The sequence below is a fragment of the Aethalodelphis obliquidens genome, unplaced genomic scaffold, assembly GCF_003676395.1.
Source record: "Aethalodelphis obliquidens isolate GAN/ISIS:26980383/991018 unplaced genomic scaffold, ASM367639v1 scaffold7, whole genome shotgun sequence".
NCBI lineage: Eukaryota > Metazoa > Chordata > Mammalia > Artiodactyla > Delphinidae > Aethalodelphis > Aethalodelphis obliquidens.
Window position 1 is genome coordinate 69,338,750 of NW_020837951.1, and position 19,431 is coordinate 69,358,180.

General features: G+C 39.0%; 1 protein-coding gene across 5 annotated transcripts in view; it reads left to right on the forward strand.

Moving 5' to 3' along the window:
- FOCAD (focadhesin) overlaps nucleotides 1-19,431 on the forward strand; it is a 311,434-nt gene that overhangs the window by 237,263 nt on the left and 54,740 nt on the right. For all 5 annotated transcript variants that reach the window (XM_027105950.1, XM_027105949.1, XM_027105948.1 and 2 more), the window contains 6 exons: nucleotides 1,331-1,439; nucleotides 4,379-4,495; nucleotides 7,004-7,242; nucleotides 10,523-10,612; nucleotides 16,616-16,763; nucleotides 18,639-18,758. In XM_027105950.1, coding sequence (XP_026961751.1) covers nucleotides 1,331-1,439; nucleotides 4,379-4,495; nucleotides 7,004-7,242; nucleotides 10,523-10,612; nucleotides 16,616-16,763; nucleotides 18,639-18,758 — 823 coding nt within the window. The remainder of the gene's footprint in view (nucleotides 1-1,330; nucleotides 1,440-4,378; nucleotides 4,496-7,003; nucleotides 7,243-10,522; nucleotides 10,613-16,615; nucleotides 16,764-18,638; nucleotides 18,759-19,431) is intronic.

Below are 19,431 nucleotides of genomic sequence, written 5' to 3' on the forward strand. Positions count from 1 at the left end.
ATGATCAAGAGTGCAGAGCAAGCCTTCACTGAGCTTAATCACCCGAGAGTAGGAGAGAGAAGGAAGGAAGGAAGGAATGGATGGATTGATAGAACTTGATAATGGCAAGTCCTGAGTTCCATTCTTACCAAATGGAAACAAAAATGCAAGAACACAGGTGTATACTAACCTTTTGATACTCACTAACTCACATGTTCAGTCATGACTGTGGCCTAGGGCTGGAGACACGAGGCTTGCATGGGGAGCAGGGCTGGAAATCTTCCTCATCCCGCCCATCTGCTCTATTCCTGCACCAGGGTAAGCAAGGGAGTAGTTCTTGGATGTACACACTCATTAAAGTTCAGGTCTCAAGTCTAGGTTTGGGGAAGGATTCTCTGCATTTCTGGGAACCCACAATTGTAGAACTCCCTGAGAACTGAACTATCCGATGGTAAGGGTGCTGTGTTGTCTGAGTTCTGTTACAATGAAGTCCGCAAGCCAAGAGCATCTCATCAGTGTCCCACTGGGGATTTTATTCTATAGGCTTACTTTGGAATTATGGAATAATACTAAATGTACATTTTCCAGTGGTAAGTGTATTTAAAAGATTCAGTTTTCTTGATACCAAATTCATAAGTCAAACTTAATATTTTATTGCCAATATTAGAAAACTACCATTTGAGTAATATAAAAAGATAACTCTCTATGCAAATAGTCTAAAAACAAGCTTTTTTTGCATCTTATCTAGGGTTTCTGAATTATGTTACAGACTGACTTTAAGGTTGCTGGCTTTGGCATATTAAGAGAAAGAAGGGGAAAATGATAATGACGGAGGAAAGCCGCCAGTGTGTCGAGTTGCTGTTAAAGTATGCCATCTGAAGTGGTTCACTAGAAGCTGATTCCACACACCAGTGCTTTAGAAAAGCCAGGGGCCAGTTGCATTCTGCTGGGCTTATTCACACAACTGTCCTTCGCCGTGTTTCCAAAACAAATCAGTACATTTTTATATTGGCCAAAGATGACACCGAAGAAGATGGCTTGGGAAATGTAAGGTCTAATGATGAAATAAAAATTTTAGGAAGAAGAAGCTTAGATGTATGAGCTTATTAGATTTTTTAGGTTACCCAAAGCATAATGACCATACATTTATAAGAAGAGTTAAAAATCAGCACTAGTGTCAGAAGGCGGAAAGAAGCTGCTGGCATCAGGGAACCAACAGACCTGTGTTTACAAGGCTCTGTGAAGGGATGGAAGTGCTTTTGACCCCATCTGCCCTCCCTATAATATCACCTTCTCTTCTCCCGGTTAATGCCCCCAAATCCTCTCTTGGAATTTTTTTCTTTTTAAACAGAGACAGCCCAGTGGTCAAAGGCAACGCGCTGTTAGCCTTAAGCAGCCTTGCTGTCGTCGTTTCCAAACATGAAGCCAGCCTCTCCTCAGACTCTGAGGGTGTCCTGGAGGTGAGTTAAGGGTGATTAGAACCAGTTGACCTTTGGTTGTGTAACGTGTGAAAAGTGAGACTTCTCCTGAAGCCTGGCCCTGAATTTAGGAGGTTACAGTCATTGGCTGTGCTACCCCATGCATCTTTATACCGTAAGCTTAAGTGTCCTCTAAAACACTTTTCTTTGCTGCTTTTCTGTTTTGCTCTCTCCATCACAGTTAAGTGGTCATTTCCATTTGAAGGTACCAATTTTATGCAACAGGGCTTGTCTTTTTGTGATTACATCATGGTAACCAATCTTAGGAGGTTAACTAGGCTTACTGAAAGTGAACAATGATGTCAAAAAAATGATAAATAAGCAGTGTTTACTGACTGAAAAAAATTGCACTTTGCATTTTAATTGTAGATGTCAGTGACAAAGTGCCTATTCATTTTTTGCAAGGCATTTATTTCTTAATTAAACATGTGGCAAGCTGGCCAATGTTCATTTCCAATGTACTTTTTCAGATAATTCATATCTGTCAAAATAAAAAGGCATGGATTTATTCTTCTTTTAAGCCCCGTTTTCTGGTAGCTATCATTATCTGGAGACAGTATAGTCAAGTGGTTAAAAAACACAGGCTTTGGAGTAGGAGAGTCCTAGATTTAAATCCTAATACTTGCATTTACTAGCTCTCTGGCTTACTGTTGGTAACCTCACCTTTCAGAGCCTATTTCCCCATCTGTAAAATGGGGATAACAATACTTACCAGATAGGGTTATTGTTAGGATTAAATGAAGTAATATATGAAAGGCACAGTGGCTGGTAAATAGTCAGTAATAGTAACTATTATCATCAGCATCATCACTTCTTGCTGCAAAAAATTGGGCTTTATTCAATGCTATTCAGCCTACCTCTGTCCCCACAGAGTGCCCGATGGACCATTTGTATTCTTTTTTCATGGTAGGGTTTTTTGGTGGGTTCTTTTTGGGCAAGAAGCCAACTCTAATTTAAATTAAAAAGGAACTAGAAGAATAAGGAATCTGGAATCCCATGGAATTGAAGGCAAAGCTTAAAAACTGAGTTGGAAAAAAAAAAAAAAAACTGAGTTGGGAGAAGAACAGGAGGCAAGTTGGGGAGTCCACACACAGGTACTGATGAACCATTTCAGCAGACCACCCCTACTGGGATGGATCGGCTATAGTCATTTACTGTCTTTGCGTCACTCACTTAAGATTCGGAATCCCATGGGTCCCATGCCTACACCTTCGGCAGGGTAGGATGAGTAGCTTGATTGAGCATTTAACCAAGCTTTAAATCGTGGAGGAGGGAATTCCCCAAAGGGTGCTCTTACCAATAAACAAGAGAATAATGCTGTGTGGCAAAAGCTACAAATGTGTATTACATGTGGGGAAGGGAAGGAGGCCAAGGAATTATCGCATGAAGGATAAAAATGTAGTTAGTTACCATATGAAAATTTACCTTTAAGCCCAGAATCTTATTTTAATAATGAGAAAGATGAAAATTTTTTAGAGTGGAAATGTTTCATATCTTTGAAAGAGCCGTGGAATACTTTAGCAGAGGCAACATGCTAGGTAGACCTACACCCTAAAAAGTAAATATGCCTTCCTAGGATCCCTTCGTTTTGGTGTTATTTATGTCAGACTACCAGTTGTACAGGTCATTTGCCCCAGTAATAACTGGAGGTCTAGCTCAGAGTTTGAGCTCCAGGCCCTTCTATTCTTTATTCCCACAACCTTTGTCCTGTGATGTGGCACACAGTACACAAAACATTGAGAAGCCTCACAAGCCAAAGATGGGGCTTTGCTTTTATTCTTGATAACCTTGCCTTTGGCAATTACTCAATATAAACTCAAGATGTCATTATTTGATTAAAGTTGAAGTTTTCAAACTTCATTCAAATCTGCATTTGACCAACAACTAAAGATCTTAAGAAGGTCTTGTCTGATTCAAGGAATTAATTCCAAGGTTTCTTAACACCGCATCGACCTTTATAGTTTGCACCATGTGAGTTAATGAATGTTTTTCGACATCCATGGTCATGAATGATTTTTTTTTCTTTATTTTTTTGGCTGTGTCAGGTCTTAGTTGTGGGGCATGGGCTCTTCGTTGTGGCGTGCGGGTTTTTTCTCTCTCTAGTTGTGTCGCGTGGGCTCCAGAGCATGTAGGCTCTGTAGTTTGCGACACGTGGGCCCTCTCGTTGAGGCGCGCGAGCTCAGTAGTTGTCACGCACGCAGACTTAGTTGCCCTGCTGCATGTGGGATCTTAGTTCCCCGACCAGGGATCGAACCCGTGTCCCCTGCGTTGGAAGGTGGATTCTTTACCGTTGGACCACTGGGGAAGTCCCTCAAGAATGATTTTTTTTTTTTTTTTTTAAACCAAGTTCTCTTTTTACTGAGCTGGGTTTTGTTGTTGTCATTGTTTTGTTTTTTGCATTCTCTTTCCTCTTCTTTTCCAAACTGAAGATCATTTATGTTTTCTTACTTACTTGGCTAGGCAAATGTGATGATTCTTGAGTGATAAGTATACTGATAGTAAGCAGAAATGCTAGAGATGGTAAAAACATTTTGTCAGCTGCTTTATTGAAATGACAAGTCAGAAATGAGGAAGTTTGAGTTGGTTTCTCTGCACGTCTCTCCCTTTAACCACCATGTTACCCTCACTGAACACGGGAGAACTCTAAGGAGCTCCCAGATCTGTTCTGTTTTGCAGCCCTCATCCTCTCACATCTGCTAAGTCTTGTATGAAAGGTAAGTCTTATTCACATTGGGGCACAGGTGAGGATGTGTATTTGTCAAATACCTATCTACTTCATGCAGTCCTGGCAGGTGAAGTTTAGTTTTTAATAACAGCACTTCATTCTTTCATACAGAAGGAGGTTGTACCCTGGTTCTAGAAATAAAGTTTAGGTTTTTTCTTTTTTCCCATTATCATTTCATGTTTCCCTTCATCTGCAGGTTCAACCTAATTTCCTTTCAATGGAAGTGTGGGTTTCCATGGTGTTTGATACTCTTCTGGTCATTGTCGATAGCCATTACCAGCCCAGAGGACAACTTTTCTCCTGCTTTTATTATGTAAGTTCGAGAAATAAAAAATGGTTAGAAAACTCAAGCATTGATTCTTATATCAATTGTTCATGTGAAATCCATAATATAGTGTAAGTCTTAGCCTTAGCTATACATTAGATATAAGTCTCTGCCTTGGCTGTACATTAGAGTCACCTGGGGAACTTTAAATATATATATACATATTGAAAAAAGAAATACTGATGTATAGGCCTCACCTCTGATGTAATTGCTTGGGAATGGGTCCTGGGTATCAGCATTTTGGAAGCTTTCTAAGTTATTCTGATGTGTAATCAGAGTCAAGTGCTACAGTTGTAGTAAAATAAACGTTGGCTGAAGACGGAGGACCGTGAGTTTCTGGTCTTAGTGCTTTTCATTGCAGAGTATGTGACCAGGGGAAGTTCAGTTAATCTGTCTGGACCACTGTGTCCTTGTTTATAAAATGAGGTGATTGAGCAATATTAACTACAGTGATTGTAGCCCCAGCTTCACCTCTTATTAGTTTTGTGACTGTTGACCTGACACTTAACCTATCATCTTATTTTCCCTTCCTGTAAAATGAAGGTAAAAATGAATGCTTTGCCAACTTTGTAGAAGATTGTGAGGATCAAATTATATAATCTACAGGAAAATGTTTTGAAAATGTGAAATGCCCTATAAATACAAAGTAATATTGTTGATCATAAAAAAGCACCTGTTACTTAGTCATTCTCTTTCTTCATGCTTATATGCTAAGATCTGAAGCAAATTGAAAACACACTTTGTTGGTTTAGGTTTCATTTTCCCTTTATTGGCTGTAGTGCATGCTTTATTTCTGTATCTGCATGGAATTATTTTGGTTCTGCCTTATCACTATCCATTGCTTAGGGAATTATAGGGATCATGGGACAATCAGCTGAGTGGCAGAGGATTACAGTTGATTTGAATTAAAATATAGCACAAGTCCTGAACTGTTGCTAAGATCACGATTTTAGCCTGAAACTTCATTGCCTTAGGTCTTCTTTGTACAACACTTTGTGTGCCTCTGTCCTCCTGCCCTTAGGAGGACCTGGTATGTATCCATCTGGGGCTTAGAGTCTGGAACTAGATTTTTTTACTATACTTGAGGACAAAAAATGACTTACTAGATAACGTAGAATTAAATTGGAAGGTAGATTTTGCTCAAAGAAGTACTTTGTTTACGATGATTTGTTTTCTGTCAGAAGTTTTCTTATTTCTTTAATGATGGATGAAAACCTTGTTAACTTATATGGAGGTCTTTGCAGTAGCTGTCTGGTTCAGATATTCAGCAGGACAGGATATTGTATTAGACTTCTAATAGCGCTGCTTAGTTCTTGCAATCCAATAAGAATAATGTCTTTACTAGCCAGCTCGGGGTTGCCTCTTACCTTTGTGATTCTTGCATTATTATACTTTTTCAAAGCCCTGTTTCAAAAGCTACTTTCTTTATTTCCCTTGTCTTAGCAGCTGGGTCATTTTGAGTAGTATCATCATTGTAATAGTGCTATATTAACTTAAAGAATCCCTTAGTTCATGTTGCTTTTTATCCTTAAAGTACTAAAGCTTAGAGAGCAAACGAGTATAGAATTAAAAACACTTTTTAATGTGTTTTGACTGCAAGGGACAACACGGCCTTTATGGTGTGTCTGAAAATTTGAAGTGGGTAATACTGAGGAATGATAAACGGTCTTTCTTCCCCACTTGAGACATATTTATAAATTATATAATGCCTGGTGGAGCTCTCTAACACAGGACTCTCGTAGAAACTGTTCACATTCAGCTGCCCTGTCATTTTATTAGGGTTGTTATTCATTTCTTTTCCCGTAATTACATATAGGAAAGGAGCATATAGAGCTCTCCGTTTCGTTTTGAATAGCTGGTTATTGCTTTGTAACCAGAGGCTTTTAGGATTTCAACTTCCTTTTTAATTAAAAGGAATTAACCCCCTGTAGGAAATAATCCATCTACTGGGAAGCGTTCCCACCAAAAATTTTGGGAGATCTGCCAATAGATCCCTGTGCCAAACTTACACTTATCCCTCTGTAACTAAACTTGAGCTGCCCTCACCCTAACCCCTTTTCTTTTCTCTCCGAGAAAACTCCTGGCTTTCTGGACATTTATGATGTGGCTTGCTGGTTTCTGCAAGCTTGGATAGCTTCACTTGGGGTTTCTCATTATATACACATGTAGGCTTTGAAAACACTGATATTGTTTCAGGCTTTATAGTGAGGGAATTCACACCCTTTAAAAGGAGACACTTGTAACTTGGTTTTTCAAATTTAAAAGGGTATTATTAGTCAACCGATTGCTTAGTAGCGAATTGTTTTACTAAGAGTAAGAAGGTAACCCGTAGGTAAACACAGAAATAGATTTATTAAAAAAAAATTTTTTTTTGGGTGGCAAGGGTGGATTTAGGAGAAGCTTGCACTGTTGTATAGCGCTTTTGTGATAGGTGTGCGTCCTTCATGTTTTAAACAAAAGGCCAACCCCCTGTTTTCTTTCTTTGGCATGTCCTAGAAATCCTATTCTGGTGAAAACACAGCTAGTGCCATTGCACGTTCTGCGGCCGCCACGGCTTTGTCTCTCCTTGTGCCAGTTTTCATTATCTCTTGCAAAGAGAAGGTTGAGGAAATCCTGAACATGCTGACTGCCAGGTTACCTGGGAAACCAAGTGCTGATGAGTCTCAAGCCGTGCAAATCCACATGGGCCTTGCTTTGGGGATGTTTCTCTCTCGCTTGTGTGAGGAGAAACTCAGGTACAGTTTATTAAAATATTCCTGTTTTTCCTCTTTGTGACTTAGGTGGAGGATTTGTCCCTCTCTCTCCCCCCATCCCCCGACGCTCGCTCTCTCTCTCTCTCTCTCTCTCTCTCTCTCTCTCTCTCTCTCTCTCTCACACACACACACACACACACACACACACACACATTATATCTGAGCAATTTGTGGTGCTCCACTTTTTGAGATGTGCAGCTTGATCCTTTATTCTCCTTTATGAATGAATTTCTCTCTCTAAAATACCATCACATAGACATTAATGTGTTTTAAGGGTTCCTCTTTTTAAAGTGATTGATTACTTGAAAATCATTTCATGCTTAGATGAAAGCCATGTGTAATAGACATGAGGAAAGTCTAATCATATGGTGCTATAAATTTTAAAAAGCTTCTTTTTTTCCCTCTGGTTTATAAGGGTGAAAGTAATTACTTATTCTTTGTTGATATCACTATAAAATGGGAGGAAAAGATCGGGGTACCCCTGTGCCTGAGGGTGCAGGAATCACTGAATCACCTGAGAACTGCATGTACCCAGTTTTAAATATTGCTTTTATCCTGCGCCCTGGCTACATTTTCGTAATCCTTAAAGAGTCTTAATCTCTGCATATTATACTGTGTGCTTTATTCAGTTTGATTGCTCATTTTTAGACTGCTAGCTTTACTCTTGAATGGAGCTAATAGAATATCAAAGACCCAGGTGGAAAATTCCACTAAGTGGGAAAGTTTCCTGGTGCACGAATCTACTTTAGTTTTGTTGCTCGTTATATTTATTCTTTATTTTATTACCGATCTTAGAATTTTATATATCCAGAATGATTGTACTGTGGTACAACACGAGTATTTGGGGATCATGAATATTTAGATGTCACTGATTTGGAATTTCAGCCCATTTTCCTGCATTGGAAATAGTAGGGATTGTGGGGAGAGGCATTCTGTTCTGATGTTAGCTGTCCTTAAGCTTCCCTAGTTGGCAGAAATTGTCTGTCCAAAAGCAAGAAATGGTGTTGATGTGGGTAAATTGGGTGATATTATGCTATATTTAGATTTCTGTTTGAAACCAGTGGTTAAGTTTACATTTGTAATTTACATAGTTTTGTGCAAACATCCATATGTGAAACCTTTATGAGAACTGCTATTGATCTAGGGAAATACTGTATTTCAGATGATCATTTTCAGCCCTTGGAAACATCTGTTGGATGATTTGGGAAGATTGGCTTAGTCTTTGTGATCATAAATGAAACATTTCCAGAATATTCATTTTGTTCTATTCACCAGTATTAGTATACACAGGCCTGGTTCTGGACGTGAACAAAAAGCTGCCCTTTGCATGTGAATTGACTGTTACATGTCTTGTGTGTGGGACAGAACACAAAGTATTTTTATAGACTTAAAACGTGAAAGTGATTTTTTTTTTCCCCTTTGCTTCTATGCTACAAATGGCGGTCTCTTCACCATCTGTGTTCATGTTCTTTCTTCAGTATCTTTTCAAGCTACTTGTTTTACAACTAAAAATGAGCCATGGCAGTTTAATTCCAGGCAACTCATTTCATCCTATCCTGGCTCTGGCTCCCTTCTTCCTTAGTTTAGGAGGAGATGCTGCTGGTTTTAGGGCTTGACAAGCTTACATTTGTGGTTAATTGAATTATGCTACCTGGAGAAACCTATGGTGATTCCCCTAAAGCATCCTTTCTGGTTCCTAGATTGCCTTCCACCCCTATCTACCCTACTTGACTTTGCACCTGCAGGAAACCCTGGGGAAGGACACCAGGAAGCTCTTCCTGAGGCGGCCTGCCCACAGAATAACTGCAGATTTTAACTTTGCCATAATGATCCTGTATTTGATAGCATTCTCCTTCTGCCTGGTGTGTTAGTACTGCAGCCATTAACATAATTATTCATGGTTCCCACCTTCCTAATTTCATAGAGCAGAGGAATCCGAAATATTTGCCTTTTAGTACTAATAAATATTTTACTAGATAATGACAGTCTCACCAGATAATGACATTTTTGGAGAAAATTTCTATTTTTCTAAGATTAAAGTAAGTGTTTTGAGGGCTACTAACTCTGAATAATCAATGACATCAAATAAGTAGCCCAAAGTGGCCCCTTAGGAGAATAGGATCAGGACAATATCCTGGTATCAAGAATGAAAAATCACTTTGTAGCAAAGAATTTTGACATTCAATCCATCTTTCTTTTTATTTTCTTTTCTTTTGCTGAGGCTTATGAAAAATCTCCTGAATTTAAATTCCAGTCTAGAATTTATTCAGAAAAGTATATTATTCCAAAGCTTGCTTCTGTCATAACTCCCAGAGGATACTAGTAGGATCTCTTTAGCATTTGTTTAGGATATTTAAGTACATTTTACTCCAGAGAACAACTATAATAGGACTTATTTAGTTAAAGCTGTTAAAATTGTGTGTACCTGTGTGCATGTTTTCTCATTGCAAAATGTACTCCTTCACCTCAGGCAAAACCACTATAGTCTTGGTTGGAGAAGATATTATTTAAAGTGCGCTCTGGCTGGCTGGCATTCCTGGGGCTGCATTCCACTCAGCATGGTCTGAGGCAACAGCAGGAGAGCTGACATGTAGGGACCCCTTGATAATAAAGTGTCGGTGATGAAGCCCACAACTCTGCCTGAAAAAACAGATGTAGACCTACCTTTTAAGTTTTATTTTACTCTAAAAGTCATAGTTCTCACCAAGACAATTACAAAAACCACATCAATTACTGTATAAAGGCAGAAAAATATAGGGCTGGGTTTTACCCCCCTTTAAAAAAAAAAGAATAGAACTGAAAACTTCCATATTTGAGACATGAAATCAGAAGTTATAGCCTTTGCAAGAAAGATTTGGAATGATTATTGATAATATCAGCTTAATGGATTAGTAAATATTCTGAAGAAAATCACCTTAGGATTCCTAGAAATAATTTTTTGGAATTCTGAGCTTTGTTCTTATTTTTCAGTGATTTTAAAATTTGAATGAACTGAGAAAATGCAAAAGTAGCAGTTTTAGGGTTTATTGGTTTGCAAGTGATTATAACGTACAGAAACCCAATTATTGAATAAATTCTCTGACTCAGTTTCTCTGTCTACAAAATATGTGTGAATCATCAATATTGTTATTTGCTACTTTTATATATTTTTTAAAGAAATGCATTTTCAATAAAATATTGAGAGCAAAATATTACATAGTAAATATTTTGGACAGTTGAATGATTTTAAATAATTCATTTTTCCCTCTTGGTCTTTACCCAGTGATATATCTGGCCAACAGATGAACCTTCTTCTGATGAAGTCTTTGGATGCCCTGGAAAATTGCTGCTTTGACACTAGTCTTGAATACAAGTATGTTGATTCCGTTCCTTCTCTGATACTCAGAGATTGGTTCTTTCTTTGCCATAAATTTTACATTCTATGGTGAAATATTTGTAGGACCCGGTCTTGAATTCCTTTGTGTAGAGATTTCAGTAGTAATAAAAAAAATCTGTAATTAAAGCTTACTTGTTCTGAAACCCATGTTTCAGAAATAGGCGGTTTGTTTCCATACAAAGCAACAAATGTCATTTTGTGGCTGTCATTAAGTTACCCATACCTTAGATTCTGTCTTGTACTTTACCATATGAGGCATCTATCTGGGGACTTGTATGTATGACAACCTTTTTAAAATCTGTTGAAAATATTCTTTGAATTTGATTTGACTAAGAGAGTCTTTGACTCATGATTTGGATTTCCCTATGAAATCCAATGTCAGAGGAATCAAAATAGAAACAAGCAGAGGTTACACCAGAGGTTCCCAACCTCCTCAATATTAGTAGATCCCTTCTCCCCGCAAACTCATGCTTTTAAAATATTTTGTCTGTTAAACTAAATATCTTGAGTTAATTTATTTTCTCATTCCAGTCATGAAAAACAACAAAAACAAAAAGGAATAATCAGAAAATACAAAACAAAATGGTGTTAAACATACTCATTTAGTGAGACATTGAATGTTTTAACTCATCCATGTGGCTTGTGTGGTGGAAAAACATATTGTTTTATTAGGCCTTCTGAAATATTGACACCATTGAGAACCTGGATTGTACCTTTTTGGATTTCCCTATGTTTTGGAACTTGAGGTTTGGATCTTCTGGGGTTGAAGTTACTAGGAAACTCAACAGAGTATAAGCACTAACCTCCAATTTATTAACTCATTTACTTCATGCTATTATGGGCACTGTTCAAATATGAGTTAAATCAGTGTTTACCAAAAAAATCAGTGTTTAAATTTCTGGCCTTTAGGAACTTATGATCTAAAGTTACGTTCATGGATGTAGCCTGTTAAGTTCAGACTAACAAAAGCATAAATGGTAGAAGTACTGCAAGTATCATGTATTTCATCATGTGTAAATAAAGTCAGATCTTCACTTAGTTGGTGGTAGTTATGAGATCTTTCACATGCAGGCTAAGGTTGGATAAGAATGCTTGAAACACACTCACTTTATCACACTTTAAAGTTGAACACGTCAGAGATGAAATGACGTGTTAAGAGTGTGGTTTTGAGTATGGGCAAAGAGAGTTCGGTGGCATGATTCAAGTCTCTTAAATTTAGAAAATGATTAATGGAAGGGATAGGGTCATTTAACTGTTCAGGGGGCCGGTGAAGAGTTGAGTTTTTTGAGCCTAATTCATGTGTTGGTGGTGCTGCCTTTTACAGCCAAGGAGTAAGGTAAGTTTCTGTCCTTTCCTGTCCCTTCTCCCCATCTTCCTTCTTTCTCCTGCCTTCCCACAAAGGTGTCCAACATATCTGTAGCTCAGGGTATTATAAAGCTGGGGAGAAAATAGTGATTAACATGCTGCACACTTTCAGCCAGCTGGAACAATCAGGAGTGACTCTCACATACCAGCTCCATGAGTTTGCAGGAAGGTTGTTTGAGTGAAGGGAGGGCCACGCGGATAACTGAATTATCCAAAGTATGGGCATTTATGCATTTACAACCTTCATATGTCTAAGCATATGTAACTTTAAAATTAACTTTTTATATTAACAAGGTTCTTGTTTCTTCATTCTTACCTTCTTTCTTGATTCTTACCTTCTTAATAAACATGTGTTTGGGAGAAGGAAAGGTGGGCCTCCATAGGGTATTGAGCCTGCAGATTCAAGTAGAATAGGGTCGTCAGAAATTTCCTGTCCATTTAGTAAAATCTTGCTTGCCTTTCAGTGCCAATTAAAAGCCCAGGTCCTTCAAGAAACCCTCCCTCTATTCTCTCCAAACTGTGTTTTTCCTAGTTAATGAAGTTTAGTATTTTGTCATTTCTAATGCTTTGTGGGTGTCCACGCTTAGGTAGGTCTCTTGTTGGTTTTGGGTTCCACTAATACTTACTGAGCAGCGCCGTATTTTGCTAGGCCTTTTCACATCCGCTTCTCATGTAATTAAGCCCTGATTACAACCTAAATATTGATACTAAAGCAGGAGTCACCATCACTTCAGTTTACAGATGAAGAACGTGAGTCTAAAATAGGAGACTGGTTCAAGGTCACGCACTAAGTGGCAGAGCCAGGAGAGAAACCTAGGTAGTCTGACTTCAAAACCAGCTTGCCTTCTCTTGCTTAGCACAGCATGGAGAACACATTTCAGTAGAAAGAAAGCAGTTTGACACTTGACAGTGTGGTGTTGATTATTTTTTCTGACATGTGGATGTTGTCTATCATTGAAAGCAGAAGAGAGATTCTAACTAGGCCCAGACCTGGTTCATAGCATAAAGTATTCCCCCATCCAATGAGCTTGCAGGAGTCCGGGGCAGTCCTCTCTCACCTGAAATATCGGAGGCGTTACCCAAAGGTAGTTAATAGATCTGGGAGCGTGCTATCTCGAGTGACAGAATTCACCCAGAGCAAATTTACCACGCTTCCTTGGTTTAATGGATGTGTCCCTGCTGAGAGAACCGAGCACCTGGTGTGGTGTTTGGGGTCCTATCACTTACATTTTGCTGCCATCTAGTGGTACGTATTACACCATTTCAATCTTCACAGCCATAACTAGCCATGTTATCCATCAATGACCTGAGCATTGGTTAATTACTGTTGAGCTTTTACAAATATGATAACATTTGTATAGCACTTTGTAAAGGGCAAAGCACTATACAAATGTTAACTGTTATTAGAACTAATTATTAGATGGCCTAGTACTTAATCTGCAGAATAGCCTACAATAAACTAGGGAATTGAAGATTCATCTCTTGTTAATTTTAGAAAAATATATCATGTCCCAGTTGATATAGCAACACACATATCAGAATTATGAGCATAGCTTTTAAGACTCAGAATTTCCTTTGCCAGTGATATTTTAATACACTTGGATAAGAGATTCAAATAAGTAATGACATAATGGGGCATATCATCCTCTTTATCATTTGTTAGTATTCTTCTAGGAGATTTATGTTAGCAATTCCCAAACCTCAATTTTATATCTAACACAATTTATTTCATCTGTTCAGGACACCAACACTTAAGTCCTTTTTGTTTTCATTGGACAGAAAGATGTGAAAGCTATCTCTGCCCAAGTTATTCTTGGTTTAGAGCTGGTAGAACAGTGAAGCTAGAATGAGGGAAATGTGTAGAAATGCTGAACTAAGCACCTAGAAGAATCTTTAAGACTTAGGACAAAAGACACACACATTAAAATGTAGAAGATTTGGAAGTCAGCCGGGAACATCAGGAATGAAGCTTTAGGACTACCTTCTTGGTACATGCTGGAACAAATGAGACAAAGTAGAAGGAAACAGTTCAGATGGTCAATAGATGCACACAATCTAACGTATTTTTGTTGGCACCCATATGTACTTAGTTAGACTATATATTTGTATATCATAACAGTCAGCTAATAACCAAATGAATAGAATCGTTAGTGACTGTTAACCTTGCCCAAGAATAATTCTGCTGTGATATTTTTTAGGTAAATGTAAACTAGAAACTGGGATGTCTTTTTCTAGACCTTTGTGCCCATGTGCCTTGAGATGGTGAAAGAGGAGCTTCAGTCCAGGGCATAGAGATTTTTGTGTGCCCAGATAGCCAGAAAAGCAAGACCTGTCTATTATTTGAAGAAGATGAACCCCAGTAGTTAAGTGAGCTTTGAGAAGAATCTTTTTGCCTCATAAACCTGACACCTCTTTCTTAAATTAGTCAGGCAAAAAATAGAAATCGAGTTTTCTTGATTGAATCTTGGATGATATATTCAGTGAATTTTACCACTCATAAATTTTGCCTCCAACTGAACATGAAAATCAAGCCTTGGGTTTTTTTGGGGGGGTTCCCCCCTATAGATTTTTCTCTCCACTTTAGATTCTCTTGAAACTAAAGAGAATTTGGTCAGTTCTTCAGCGTTCAGTAAATGTTGGTTGAATGCCTCTCCCTGTCAAGCAGTGTTACTAGGTGCCACAAATACTGTAGTGAGGAAAAAACAGAAAAGGTACCTACCCTCATGGAGCTTGCAAGCTAGTGAAGGATGTGGTCAGTAATCAAATCAGCTCCCAGATAATCTTCATCGGAGTGTATCATTAAAATTGTCTGAAGTAAATTAGTACAAGGTACTATGGGAAAATATTAAGGAGGTTCCCTGCTGGGCCAGGGCAGGTATCCCTGAGGAAGTAACATTTGAAATCCTAAGCATAAATAGCAGTTACATAATTAAAGAGGGAGCAAAAGTTAAATTTTAAAGTATTAAATGATATTTGTCTAACTATATCTTTGGTCTGATTTCAGGTTTTCATATGCATCAATATAGAAAGATGGCCAAAAAAAACCTTTCCTGTAGAGTCTAAATGAAAACAAAGACTTTAAATCCATTCTAATCAGCAGCAGCCTTTCCTCTTTCAGAAATGTGATTTGTCTCAAAAGCACACAGTGTTCAGATGTTAGATGCTGATTTAACTCATTGAAATATGCATTATGCTAGTTGAGCTGGTTGTTAAGTTCCTGTAAGCAGGAACAGCAGTTCTGCCTGACTTGGATTATTGCTGCAGTAGCTTCCTGACAAAGGATTTTCTAATGCCAGATCGTTGTGCAATAGAACCTAGGAAAACACACCTGAGACATGTTGCCTTCTCATAATCATTCCATCATGGCATCACACAGGGTGCCGGGAGGGGCCTGGGTTTGGCAGTTGGAACAGAAGGTTGGAAATGAAAAAACCCTGTCTTCTGTCCATGCTCTGCTGGAAACTCTCTGCATGACCTTGAGCAAATCCTGTAGCCTGTCCATCCTCTTGGGCATCTCTTATCGGATGTGGAAGCTCTGCTGGCACAGAGGTGTCAGGGGAAGTAACTAACATGTTCAGGAAACTATGTGAAGGTCTTGACGCCAGCCAAAGCGATAGATGCTATATAAGAGCAAAATGACATAACATACGGGCATTGAAATATGTTATTGGAGAAATGCCCTGGAATGTCTTCTTAAGCAGTAGATATCAGGAAGAGAGGCAAGCCAAACCAGAGTGAGGATGATTTCTGAAAAAGTCAGCATTTCCTCAACTTGAAAAACAACAATGATGATAAAAACTTTTTCAAAAGAGTAAAAAATTACCCCCAAGCCACATTTATCTTATCACACGAACTAGAAGTTTTCTGGGAGAACAATTCTTTTCTTTAAATGGATATGTATTCTTTCAGGAGAACTGGGGCACAAAGCCCAAGATTCCAATTGAATTGTCACATGGGGTAACTTTTGACAAGCCTGTCATTTGTCCATTTTCTCTTCTGACCCAGTGGTACTCGGAGGGATCAGAGGGGAGAAGAGGATTAATGTCATTGTGCACAGACAAATACACAGTTTCTTTGAGACAGAAATTCCACTTGTTGAAGTTGACTAGGAAACATGAAGCACTTAGCAGTACCTCGTAATTATGCCTTGCATGTATCTGCCCCTCCTCCCCCCATTATTAATCGGATGGCCTCAGCTCATATCCTGAAATTTAGGCTTTTCTCTCTTTATGCAGTTAATCATAGTGCACTCAGCATGATTGGGGGGGGCAGTCAGTGGAGAGAGGACCACGGCATTTCTCTAAGTGCAGAGATAGAACTGGTTTGACTAATTTTTATGCCTCCTTCTCTTACAGAGTTTGTCAAACTATTTCATGTATTTATTTGTTTTCTCCATTGGGTACATAGCACTGGCATGGGCCACGGACACATTTTGATTGGGCGGCGGGGGGGGGGGGGCGTTGGTCATGGAATACACCTGTACACCAGGCAGCAGAATTAGAATCCAGCCATCTTACCTCGGGTTGTAGAGCACTGGTAACTCCCATGATAAGTGAAGAGCAATGGCGTGGATTTCTTACGATTTTCACTCCTCATCTCTTTTTGGCATCCAAGCACGGGCTGTGTACTGGGAGTTGGACTTGTCCTGTCCCTCATGAGCCACAGCAGCCAAACAGAGTCGCGAGTTCACGTGGCAGCCTCGCTTCGGAAGCTCTCCGTGTACCTAGATGACAGCGGGGGCCAGAGCAGAACCTTTCAGGAGGTAGGAGACCAACGTTCCAGTTTCCTTCCCTCTGCTGGCTTTTGTTTTCCTCTTGCTGCTTATTTTCTACTTCTCCTGTTTTGGTAACTCTGAAATTAAATCCTTCCTCAATTTCATCTGGGCTAAGGAGAAAATCTGAGTGGCAAACAACCTACATTAGATCATAAGGTTTTCAAATAGTGCAGCTATTTAAATCAAGTTAGACTTACATGTGGCATATAAGAGCCTTTAGTGAATACAAAAACCTGACTTAGTATCACTAGAAGGCAGTTTCTAAGAAGAGCTGCAATTTCTGGAGGAAGGTTAAATGGAGATTTTTTAGAATTAGCCTCCATCCAAGTATAACTTTAAGAAATGGCCAGGAATAAGCTTAAGAAACTGCGGATCGAAAAGGCATTTGATTTTTTTTAATGTCAGTTAAGCATGAAAAATTATTGAGGAAATTCCCTTCACCACACTTAGTGAAAAGATTTTTCTGTGATGGTGTAGAAATATGCAGAATTGGGATCCTGGGCTCTGGTCTGTGTGTTGACTGGGTCGAGCAGGACATCTGAGGCCTGTGTGTCTGTGAGCCCAGGTGAAGCCGCGCCGCTGCAGGGCTCTTCTCTCTGGGAGGAGCCTGGGCCGACCTCTTGGCCTCACTAGATTCTCCGTCTCATTAGAGCAGATCCTATTTTCCCCCGGCCTGCCCACGAGCTATTGATGAGCACATAATGGCTGCTGTGTTTCCCTGCTCAGCTCCTCTGCTTTCAGCAATAGGACTTGTTGAATCAGTGAATTTCTTTGGGGCACAGAGGGTTGCAGTTTTGTTCTAAGACATGCACCACATTTCCATTTTTAAAGCAGTGCAGAGCACAGTTGGAAAGTACTTTTTTTTTTTTAAGCCGAAGGAGAAAATGTTACAACCACGGAGCAATTTGATTAATAAATGAAAGCAAGGTTTTTATAATTGATGCATCTGTCTGCCTTGATGGTTTGATTTAGAAGGCCTCGAGCAAGCAATTTCGGTTGTTCCTCCCCTCTGATTTTTATTATCCAATTTCTACCTTAGAAACTGCCTCTTTTTTTCATGCTGTTATCAATCAGTGTGAGGAGTTGAACATTTCTACTTTGTCTTAACAGCATCTTTGTGAGGAAGGGATTCATCATGAAAATGCAAGGTAGCAGGGAGGGATGAATAACCTTGATTTGGACAAATGGAAGCTCAAATAGTTGGAGTGACTTGCTTAAAGTTACTTAGCCAGTCAGTGGTCAATTTGGGATATACACTCAAGTATTGTTTCTACTCCCAACATTTTAAAAAAATTTATAATTTGTTCATTTATTCATCTATTTATTCATTTGCTTATTAAAATCACACCCGTGCTCTGAAGTGAGTAGTATTATCCCTATTTTACACAATTTATCCGACTCTAAAACCCACCTTTCTCGTCCGTCATGCTCCACTACTTCTACTAGGGAATCTTCATGTAGCAGCGTTTCACTGCTTTCGAATTTCCTCTCCAGTTTGGCCTTGGATCAGAGTACATGGCCATTAGTAGTATCCACTGGTGATGAAAATCTACTCCTACTGTTGAGGGAACTTTTTGATTTAGCGTCTAAAGACCCAGGTTTGAATCTCGCCTCTGTCACTTGCTAGCTATGTGTAATTGAGCCTCGAAGATTTTATCCAGAAAGTAGCCATAATGACCCCCATCTCATAATATTGTTATGAAATATAAGTTAGGCAGCAAAACAATGCCCCGTCTATAGTGGGTATACTCGAATCCAAACCTTATGCCAGGGATAAGTTTGACAAAATATTCGTGTCAACTAAACCGTGTTCTTTTATTTCCCCTCATGAAAACACGTGTTTCTCTTGTCTTTTCTTCTCAGGTCCTTGCCTATACCCTCAGCTGTGTATGTACATCCGCATTCAGTGCCGGAATTATTGAGGCTGTAGAGGCTGAAGATATTATGAATAAGCTTCGACTGTTGGTGGAGAACAACCAGCAGGTTGGAATTTCTGGTTATTTCTCAGTGGGTCTCAGGCTGCTGCTAAGTCTTAATTCTAATTTACTCTGAATTAGACTATAATGTAGTATGGTTTGTGCCCGGAACTGAGGAACTTCTAACTCTTGTCTTGTCCACAGCTATAGCCGGTATCCACAGACATCTTTTTCTCTCTTTATCCCCTATAGACATTTTTTCTTTTTTGGTCTGAGTACAAAAGTCTTTACTGGCTCTCCAGCTATTGCTCTGTATTTATAAAATCTTAAAACACGTGGCTAGGGAATATAAGAGTTATGTAAGGCTAGAAACAAAAATTCGTAACGATAGGAATACATAGAGTAATCTGATAAAGTAAAGCCTCAGCAAGTTCAAGGCAGAGAAACTCTGCTCATGACTAAATATATAAGAAAATTTAGATTCCTGCAATTTAAATGAAATACCCTTAAAATATTCCCTCTGAAATATTAGTCAGCCTTCAAAAGGAAGAAAATTCTGACATACACTATGACATGGATAACCTCAAGGACGTTATGCTAAGTGAAATAGGCCTGTCACAAAAAGACAAACACTGTATGATTCTGTTTATATGAGGTATTTAGAGCAGTCAAAAGCATAGAGACAGAAAGTGGAATGGTAGTTGCCAGGGGCTGAGGGAGGGGGAATGGGGAATTATTGT